Genomic DNA, 10,990 nt, shown 5'->3' with positions numbered 1-10,990 from the left:
CCTATCCTATGATATTGTCTTTGAGGATAATAGGTATGTTCTTGTTGTTATATTGGTGGTATTATTGATGCATATTGTGCTATAATTGTTGTTTATTGGTCACTTTAGACAAACACTCTTAATACTGGGATTTCAATGGAATCAGATTCATGAAAATTCAAAATGCAAGCTTTATGCATTTCCAGCTGCCATCATCCAAATACACACCCTCCTCATATTCTGAACAGCTGTCGTTTCAGTAGGCTACTTCTGGGTAGGCTATTTTTGATACAAATAATCGTGTTTCCACTAAACTTCAACCCATATGCAATCCCCTTCCAGAAAATACATTCTTAATGATTATATATGAAGCCTATATATCCACTCAAAATGTCCTATTTGAATGCTAAACATTTACATAATTGTTTGATGGAAAAATAGCAAGTCTTTTCCAGTGAACTTCTAGCAGTGTCACACATTTAACGCGCACACACACACACACACACACACACACACACACACACACACACACACACACACACACACACACACACACACACACACACACACACACACACACACACACACACACACACACACACACACACACACACATACACACACACACAGGGACAAAATATTTATGAAAATCCAGATCTCCAGTCTTCTTTGCACAAAACTTGAGCACAGCTAGTTTGCCTACATATGATTTTAGGCAATGCAAACACACGAACGTCCAACAGCTGAAAAAGTTCCGAATTATAGGTTGTGATCAGGCAATGCGGGCTTAAGTATAAATAAATGTTAACAATGACACTGATAACATATTTAGCAGAGATTCCCCCCAGTTTACCCCCAACACAAAACGCCCAATTATCTGAAGTGTTTATGTGCAGTCAGCCTGTCATAAAGGAATGAACACCTTCCCTGCAGACTGTGATGTCTCATAAAATCAGAGAATGGATTGAAGGCTTTTTACTCTAGCCCAGGGCTATTTCCTAGTCTCATAAACTGCAGTCATGGCTACATATTCAACAAAAACAAATTCATATTTTTGTAATTACATGGTTTATGTCTAATGTACAATGGATTCTTAAAGCACTTCAAAGCAGGCTGAATATTAAACACCCGTCAGTAAGTTTTTCTAAGCATTAGTCAGAACAAAGCCACCTGAATTCTTACCTCCGCTGCTTTTGTTGTTTTTACACCTAGCTGGACACAGGCCTATTTCCTCCGCCATGGGTTTATGATGATTGGTATCACAATTACTTGTTACTTTGGCTACCCCCCCCCCCCCCCCCCCCCCCTTAGTAAGATAAAGTTGATAATACATAATGCAGGGTACAAAAAGCCAAACAATACCTCTTTACAGTAAAAGAGAATACAAAGGGAATTCAGTGAGAATATGTCAGGAAATGAATGTGTGGAAGTTTTGCCAAAAGATACACAGGTGGGGACAAGACCAGAATAAATTATAAGGTCCTCTGAAGCCAGTTGACAGAAAGAGCTGTTCGTCCTTCTTGAGTCTTTGTATAAAAGCCTTGGAAGGGTAAAAATGATGGATCATTTTAAAAGACACCTCCTTAACCTTATTCGTAATCAAATATTTGGAAGGTAAGGCACCATATTTTCTTCCATTCCAGGTTTGAAAAAAGATGTTACTGTGAGCCCAACACTGATATATCATGTGACTGGCAACATGGATAATTCCCAAAGTATAAAGGAGAAATGCCAATGTAGAACTCTAAAATGTATGTAGCCTGCAATATATTCAGAACTCAATTCATTTTTAAAGAGACTAACAGACTCTTTGGCTGGCTTGTCCAAATTTCCAAATCAAAGTCTGTTCAATCAAAGTTTACAGGAGCTAGGCAGACAGTGCACTATTACAGAAAAGGTATACTTGAAGTTCTTTTTTTTTTTTTTATCGTACAGGTAACATAGCCTACAGTAGGTGCAGTTGAAGTAATTGTGTAGTAAATTGTTGTATACCAAGTACCAAGTTGTAGCCTATATAAATGCACTATTCTAACACTTCTTCGGACTAAATTGGCCCACTTCACAGTTCATAATAGTACTATAGCACATTTTTTGTTTATTATGGTATAAAGCATTTCAAGGTGTAACGTAATTGGTGCACTGCAAGTGAACTTCTTCATATGGCTTATTTATATCATTCATTTACTTTTATATCACACACAAATCAATGATGTAGGCTGCAATGCATAAGGTGCCAACCTACCCATCTGGAGCATTAAGGTGTCCGGGTTTTAAATTATGCCGTACCCTGTCCATAGGGTCAACATTGTATCCGTATGCACTTATTGACTAGGCTACTAATCTATTTTGTATAGGGCTGTACTAATACTTTTGGACTTGTTCCCTGTACTTTGACAGCCTTTGTTGATGGTTATTCTGTCCTGTCCAATGTCTTCATGTGTCATTGGGGAATGCTAATGTAATTGAGGTTTGTGAGTGTTTGTTTCTTGTTACCTAGGTTATATCAAAAACAGAGGCAGATAACATGTGTCTTATCTTTTTCATGCTTCCAAGTTTTTAAAGGTTTGTAAATTTTCTAACCATAATCCACTTATGGGGTAAAGCGTTTTGACAGGAGTTGCTCGGACCTGCAACACCCTGGATCAGACAACTTCTCGGTAGCCTACTGAATGTTACTCGTGGTAACAAGAAGATAGGCAGCGCTCTAGAATCGTTGTTAGAGTGTAGCTCCGCTCTAGAATCTTTGGTATATCAGACAGAATCTTTGGTGTCATCATCTGCAAGGGTGAGCCGCCCGCGGCCATGGCCTTCATCAACTTGGCGCAGCTACAACTCATGAGGCGAATAGCAGCGACTCCAGACACATCGCCGATGTAAACAACGTAAGTGCGCCATTTGTGTGGTTGAATTTGTGTTAGGCTTTGGTGGTATACGTTCGCATTCACTGCAATTTGTGCGTAACATGGTCTGTTTATTCTTACCAAAGAGGTGATGTGTCGCATCATCAGTATGGCCTAATTGACGTCTCTTTAAAGTGATGCTTGATTGAGCATGACATCAATCTCTCATATTTAATCTCCTTCATTCCTCCATCCTCCTATCGTTCCTTCCTCGTTTCTGTCATAAAATTGATTAGAGGGTGGGGCTAGGACAGGGGGGAGGGTGGGTGGGAGGATGGACAAATATAGGCTAGAAAAATGATCAGCACCCCTTGATTGATTCAGCTTTTGCTATGGCTATTAAGACATTGCAATAACAGTCTGTTCCTCTAGTATCTCTCATAGCATGGTAGCTTAAATGGAATATTTGTCATAGGCTGGAACTATCACTTTGTTGTTTATTTCTCCCTGTAACTGTCTGTCTGTTGTTCTGTAACCCATTGAAACCCATTTGGCTTGTGGTCACAGATTGATAGTTAGGCTGTTGTACACTTTTAGGCTTTTGTGTAACCTGACAAGTGTGACAGTGCATGCTTCTGTGAATGAAGTGAATTGAAGTCATGCAGTACTTCTCCGCCTGAGCCGCGAATTTGCTTAAAGGGAGATGGCCTCCAATCTGAAGGCTTTGACCCAACAAAAAGTGAGGCCATGGCTGGATGCACGGCTGTTATCAGACTGATCTCCTCCAGCACGAAGGGGTGGGAGAGGTTGAGCCCAAGGCTGGAGACCAGGCCTGTTGTGGGTGTTCCTGCGGCGGGGAGCATGCAGGCTGTGGGCCAGGAACAATGCGCTGTACTCCTGGAGAGGAGGGCACTGAGGAAACGGCACGTAGCCATCAGCACGCTGCCCGTGGGAACTCCCCCGCATCCTCCACGGTTTCTGGTTTCCACCACCATCTATTCTCCTTTTTCTCCTTTGATAAAAGAGAGGGAAAAAAGGGAAAAAAGTTCCTCTGCTATAAGGAAAGCGAAAGCATGACTTAAAACAGTGTTCAGGGTAATTTCACACCTTCTGAATGATATTTCTTAAACATATAAACAGTGCCATGGTGTTTCAGTATGTAGGCTTGAAATAGGGCAGTGGGCAATATAAATGTACTGAATAGATTGTTCTTTGTGATAAGATGTCTGAGGACGTGACAACATGAATATGGTAGCTGAGAGAAATCAGAGCCTGCTGGGATTTCCAAGGTCAAACCACAGGGCTACTTAACCACATCTAGATCAAGGGCAAAGGTTATATTCCGATGAGTTCTTCAAATTCCCCTTATTCATTAATTCATCTATTAATCCCATTAAAGAGCTGGAGCAATCAAGCTTATTTACTTATTAAGCATAACAGAGCTTCAAAAAACTCTGACTGGGTAAAGTCCTTTTGGACAAGATACAGTAATACGCTTATTAATGTTGAATTCAATAAGACAAACAATGTAATATCTGCTGAGGACCTGACCGCAAAGATCAAACAATTTCCAATGTTGTTCCAAAATTGTAGACATTAGACAATGTCCAGTTTAACAAGGTACAGGTAAAACAATACCGGTACCTACTGTATCCCTGTATCATATCAGTACTTTTTTTTTGGTTATTTGAATTGTGAAATGTATTGATTCATATAGCCAATGCTTAATCAGCTTTCTTTTACATGTGCAGTCAGGCATGACGCCCATGCAGTATCTGGTTTTATATGGACTGTTAAAGAATTACATCAAGCTTAACAGGATAAGTCTCTTATCATGAATGAAATCAAAATGGTCACAGGGGTTGGGTCTATTGGAGTCAATAGAGTAAGCCTCCCACACAGAGAGGCATGTCTATTCAAGCTGCCTTTGAGAGCTAGTGTGAATGGAAAAAAAAGAAAAAAAAAACTTGTTGAAAAAGCTGAAAGAAATATGCTTAGCATATTAAAATGAATTGAAACCACATGTACTGTACATCCAGGTGATTGTTGATTGGGGAGTGTTGATTTAATGTAAACATTCTCACAATATGGAAAATAATGGCCTTCAGTTCACTTGACCGGTCACGGGAACATCCCTGTTCACTTGCACTTGGCTTGAGTAGACAATTTGTGACAGTCACTTTGAAGTTTGAACAAATAAGTCTTAGCTGTCCAAGCTGTTCTGCTCTGAAAATCCTGAACACCAAGACTCTGTAACAACCGTTTGTGTTGTGTCAACATTATGTTGGTCAGTTTCAAGATGTGCCTGTTTTGTCAGCAATGGCTGATTCTGTCCACAAGCCAAGACATTCAGGACAAGGGGGTTGATATGAAAAGGGGACAGGAAACATCTTAAAATATCATGCACTGAACATATGTTGCTTATAAAAGTGTCTGTATGAATAATTAAAGTACACAGACTGAACACAATTGTGCTTTGAAAGTACATTCTCAAAGTATTGCTGTGTTTTGTCTTTGTTGAAAATGGAATCAACAAAAAGCAATTACCAAAAAGAAAACACCCAAAATCAGCCCGTCTCCTTTGATATCCAAAATAGGCACCTAAGACATTATAAACCCTTTCCAGAAACCAGGAAGATATAGGCTACACATTGGTTTTATTTTGATCCACAAAGTAAATTAAATAAGTACACCATAGATGTCCTGTTTTGTTTGGGAAAGGAACGACCGTGAAGTGTGGACTGACAGCATAGTTCAAGGTTGATCAGATTATACTTATTTCAGCACTGCTCTGCAGTGCCTTGTAACCAGTGCACTGACAAGGGGACAGTCCGGAGTTTCAGTTCCAATTTGTGTAAGTCGATTTACTTTTTTGGTCTACTTTAAATCAGTTTGCGTTGCAGTCAAACATTGAGACATTTTTAGCTATATTACTTTGATTCTGTTTGGAAGTGGGGTAATGTCACTGTCTTCTCGCTTTCTCTGTGATTTGTCCCAAGGTTAGTGAGTTGGAGACACTTTTCTGCATGCTCTCTCTCTCTCTCTCTCTCTCTCTCACTCTCTCTGAGTGTGTATGTGTGTGCGTGCGTGTGTGTGTGTGTGTGTGTGTGTGTGTGTGTGTGTGTGTGTGTGTGTGTGTGTGTGTGTGTGTGTGTGTGTGTGTGTGTGTGTGTGTGTGTGTGTGTGTGTTACTACACCTCCTCATGTAAAACAAATCCCACATAAAGAGCTTCAGTAGCCTACAGTCCTAAATATATTGTTTTCTCCTATATTTGGGCCTAGTCTACATCAATGTCAAAAAGAATATTTTTACTCCTGTATGGTAGATATGCTGATTACACATCAAAGAATTGGTAGCCACAAAGGTATTTCATTCACTGTTTTGCTGTTTAAGAGAAGGATTGCCTATGGTTAATGAATGATGACGATGAACTTTGCCTCTTTGCTTAGTGGTTGGTGTTCCATTGCAGTTTATTTGTAAGAATATCAAACTAACGCTTAACATATTTTTCCATTACAGAAACAGCTAAAACTTTAAGTTGATGTCATCAGTAAAGCTTTTTTCGTGTAATAAAATGCTCTCTTCTGAATTGTAGCAGTCAAACAGTGATCAGAATGAGCAATGAGCGGAATAACTAGTCTCCCCACCAGCACAGAAAGAGATGCGATTAGAGTGGTCTAGGAACCATTTTTACACAGCACGTGTTTTACCAACGGAATGTTTTTAGTGTAGCACACAAGCTGTCAAACGCCTGAGTGTTTCCCTCTAAGGACTGCGCTTTTACACGCAGTAAGGCTTTTCTTCTACTTGTTTAATCAAATAGTATGGTAGTTTAAAATTGTTTGGATAGTAATTGTCTTAGCCACATCATAACAACAGATGTGACAACATTACCTGATAGAGTTTGTCACGTTTGGGACTAGCCTGCTCACCTTCATGTAGCCTATGTCATGTGTGTGTTCGAGAAGGTGTAACCTTAACGTTAAACCCGCGTTGAATAATGAATGAAAACTGTACAAATTCTACCTTGACGTAAAGTCATGCTAAATTTCCATTTCCACTGAAGTAATAGCCACTTGGAACACGCTGCGACAGTTAATTCACAACGATACTACGGTACTACTACCTGTCTGGTTGGTTAGTTTGAGTAATCCCATTAAGTAGTGTGTCACACCCTGGAGAGATTGAGAGGACACTGCAAGTATAGCAAGTTAATCCAGCCCTGTGTTACCCAAGCGAACTTGCTAAATCACGACGTAACTCGCAGTGCCGAGTTTTTCTTCAGTAGCAGTGATCGTCGTTGTGATGGACATATCGACCGCTCATATTATGCTACTTCTACACTTTTGATAGCCTAGTTCTACTACCTAGTTAGCTAGCCATTCAAAGTAGTTGAGGCCATGTATATCATCTCTGAGCATGCATGGATGCAAGGCAGGGTAAGGTCTTTCTGTCGTTCAGTTGTCCTAAAGTTCTACTTCTAATACAGACCCAAACAGACTTATTTCATATTCAGAAACATATTTCATTTGGGTTGTCAGTTTAACTTTTCAGTAGAATTGTAACTTGAAGATTTTTTTAGAAAGTAGCCTAAAGGATTTCTGTTTAGAAACAGTAGGCTAGAGCACAGCAATTGTCAGTGTTGTCATTGCCGTATACTTTTTTCTAGAGGATATAGAAAATTAATTTCTATACATTTGAATGAATGAAGATACACAAGGGTAATATGCAAATCTGCCAGACCCATAGCCTGGCACTTTGACTTTGACACTAGACTTTGACTGGTAAATATCAGCACATGACATGAAATGTAGCTGTGATGCTCAAATGTGTCTACACCATTTCCTTGCTCCAGGTTTTGGGGATGTCTCAATCCGACAGCAGAGGGCTGGTGCTGGGGGTCCTGGCAGGGGCAGCGGGCCTGACCCTGGCTGTGGTGTGGTACCAGAATCGCAGGTCCAGTACCGGTGGTCGGATGGTCGCCCAGGAGCTGTACCTGAACAGCAATGACCGGCACGTGGGAGCCGGCATGAGCGTTGCTCTGGCCGGGCAGAGAGAAGTTCTGGACCGTCTCGGGGCTCTGATCCAGTGTGTGTCAGAGCTGAAGGATGAGGTGTGTGTGTTTGTGTGTTTGTGTGTGTGTGTGTGTGGGGGGGGGGGGGGGGGGGGGGGGGGGGGTGGGTGAGCTGGTGGTGGTTGTGTGCAGATATGGATTTGGGATTTTTTTTTATGTTTGGGTTGTTCTCATCCAGATTTGAATTGTCTGATTTTGAAATGTGAAATGATCTTTGTGACTAATCTTGTGTCACTGGTGATGATGGTGGACTGGGGAATTAAATGAATGCCCATGTAGCTCATTCACTCACCCATCTTTTAGTCTCATCACCGCAGTACTGAGTCAGGACACCAGTGTTGGACAAGCAGTGCCCTGCAAATATTCGGTTTCGGACACCAGTGTTAGATAGATGGAGCGCCACCTGGTGGTTGAGAAGGCGGGGGTATTGAGTGGTCTTCTGCCGGTTGCAGGTGCGTGCCCTGAAGACGGCGTTGCCGCTCCTGCAGGACCATGTCCGAGACCAGCTGCAGGGCGGCTCACGGTCGCGCAGAGCCACTCCCACCCGGAGGAGGCGGATAGCGGAGGCTGCCAGGCACGAGGGACAAAGCTCCGAGGAGGCAGAGAGCGAGGGCGGGTGAGTTTGTGTGTGTGTGTGTGTGTGTGTGTGTGTGCGTGTGCGTGTGCGTGTGCGTGTGCGTGTGCGTGTGCGTGTGCGTGTGCGTGTGCGTGTGCGTGTGTGTATGTGTACACAGTGTGTGTGTGTGTGTGTGTGTGTGTGTGCACGTGCGTGCTTATGTGTGCTAGAGGATGGAGTGTACTCTACACTACTACACTACACTACACCTTACAGTATACTGTAGGCTACTAGAGAGAGATTGCTACATTCCCTCCATCAAGTTGATCATTCCACCGACCCCTTAACTCATGTAGGTGTTATTCCTGCAGTGGTGCTGTCTAAATGCCTCTGATTGGTCTGTCAAGTTGGCCTCACTTTAATGAGCCCTCCTGTTGCCACGACACTGTTTCAACCACGCCACGCCACATCACATCACCCTCTCCACCCCGGCGTCACGTGTCTGAAGTTTACACGCTCAGTCTTACACGCTCTTACAGCGCGGCCCTCGAAGAGAGCTATGGAGGTTTGCCTGCAGGGCGCCCGTCGGTGAACCCCAGTGGAATCCTGCCGCGATGCACGCCCAGTCATCTTCTCCCAGCCTCTGCCAAATACCTCGATCACACACCAGGCAGAAGTACTGTAACATAAACAACAGGTGGCTTTTCAAAGATGAAGGGTTATTCCGGGGGGAGAAAAATCGTAGGGATGCTTTTTCTTTTTAAATGGGAAAAATTTCAGGTTTTATTTTTTATTTTTATGAGTTTTATTTGCAATGATGTGCATCAAAGAGGCTGCATGACTTTGCATAAAGATCCATCAGCTGTCCTAACTAGACAATGAGGAAGTTGATGCTAAGTATCCTTGCAGGTTGATGGGAGATGGTATTGGTCATCCTATTTTACACAGATTACACTGAATCAGACCATGATCAGTACCAATCTGACAAACCAGAGCAGGGGGACACAGGGGATGCACAATGCAAAACCATAATATGAAATTAAATTGAAATATAACCAGTAATCGTATATGTGTCACACCAGAAACATCAGGACATAAAATACTTATGGATATAAAAATCATAAGTTCTGATTCCAATACTCTCAAAGGCCAGAAATGATTTTCGCTGCTTGGCCTCACTGAATTGATTTTGATCCCACTGTCACTCTGTTCATTCATTTATTAGCTGATTCATCAATGCATTCATTTAGGAGTGTACAATTCGCTATGTAAGACACTGTATTATTAATATAGCGTAGTTAGTCGTAGCGTAGTGTCAAACTGATTTGTAGGTGTAACCAGGAGGAGGTTTTCTGTACACTGGCCTACACAGTGTAGGGAATGCATGCATTATTTACTGCCTAAAGCTAACTTGATCAAATCATGCCTGTCTTAAATCCTTAATCCATAGACCGTGGTACTATCTAGTTTTAAAGGGATTGTGGTCTGAATTGATTGAATGTCCACATAATGATATCTACAGATACCAACTGACAAATAAGCAAACAACACTTGTATATAAAGTTCATTTTGCCAGTTTTCAACATGGGGATGCGCATGTGGATGCGGATCCCTGTTGTAAGATTGCACTATTTCTGCAAATGTTAACTGTTGTCACTGATGCAATAGGCATTTTGTCACCTGCTCAGCTCATCCGGTAACTCACTCAACCAGAGGGACAGTTGAGATTGCATTTAAAGCGTTAGATATTCTAGTGTTGTTGTTTGTCTGGCAGTTAGATACACTGTGTGTACTATGTGGTACCATTTCTGTGAATAAGTACCTTTCAAGCTTTCAGCACCAAGGTATGTTTTCAGTGGTTTGGCCCCAGGCTTTTGTCAGTGTTGATTGGATAATAATTTGTACAATGTCAGTAAGATAAGTATGCAATAGATTATATCTTTTTTACTCTTAGGCAATGAGATGCATATTTAGTGTGCTTGCAAAAGCACACTATTGTTCTTCCTATTATTATTATTATCAAATTTATTTATCTTGCAGAACATTTTTGTCTCCCTATCTTGTCCTAGGGATTTGGAGCTAGAGACGCCGTTCCACTTCTCACGCGTGCGTCCTGATGCAAGGATGGTGGCTTGTATAAAGCTTTTCGATACGCCTTGTCGTTCTCCCGTTATTCCAGTTTTTCCGGTCGATTTTTCCCCATAGGAATGAATGGAAAAGCGACTTTTGAGCGCTGATGCCCACACATTTTTCCACCTGTAGCCCAAACCGTAAGACATAAAGTCATGAAATTTGGTATGCTGATAGAGGAGACTACCCTGATTGACACCACCAGGTTTCATGCTCGCCACTCTCACGCTCTAGCGCCACCAACTGGTCAAAGATGGAAAACATGTTCATGCCCGTAACTTTTGATCCGTATGGCCGATATTGATAAAACGTATACCATTGGAATCCTCTGACTCAGCTGATTCCAACGCACCATGTGATTTAATTTTCCGCCATGATGGATTTTCCGCCATTTTGAATTTTGTTCAAAG

At 41.8% G+C, this 10,990-nt stretch overlaps 1 protein-coding gene across 4 annotated transcripts in view; it reads left to right on the top strand.

The window, feature by feature from the left end:
• The first annotated feature begins 2,779 nt into the window (after window positions 1-2,779).
• Window positions 2,780-10,990, top strand: part of LOC134063656 (regulator of microtubule dynamics protein 2) — a 48,479-nt gene continuing 40,268 nt past the window's right edge. For 2 of the 4 annotated variants that reach the window (XM_062519290.1, XM_062519288.1), the window contains exons 1-3: window positions 6,466-6,609; window positions 7,676-7,933; window positions 8,347-8,510. In XM_062519290.1, the coding sequence (XP_062375274.1) occupies window positions 7,685-7,933; window positions 8,347-8,510 (413 nt within the window). In that variant the 5' untranslated portion in view covers window positions 6,466-6,609; window positions 7,676-7,684. Of the gene's footprint in view, window positions 2,862-6,465; window positions 6,610-7,675; window positions 7,934-8,346; window positions 8,511-10,990 lie in introns of those variants that run through there. The other 2 variants (XM_062519289.1, XM_062519291.1) reach the window with 2 other exon arrangements.

This window comes from Sardina pilchardus, chromosome 18 (genome assembly GCF_963854185.1).
Source record: "Sardina pilchardus chromosome 18, fSarPil1.1, whole genome shotgun sequence".
NCBI lineage: Eukaryota > Metazoa > Chordata > Actinopteri > Clupeiformes > Clupeidae > Sardina > Sardina pilchardus.
This window is presented reverse-complemented; position numbering and strand designations above follow the sequence as displayed.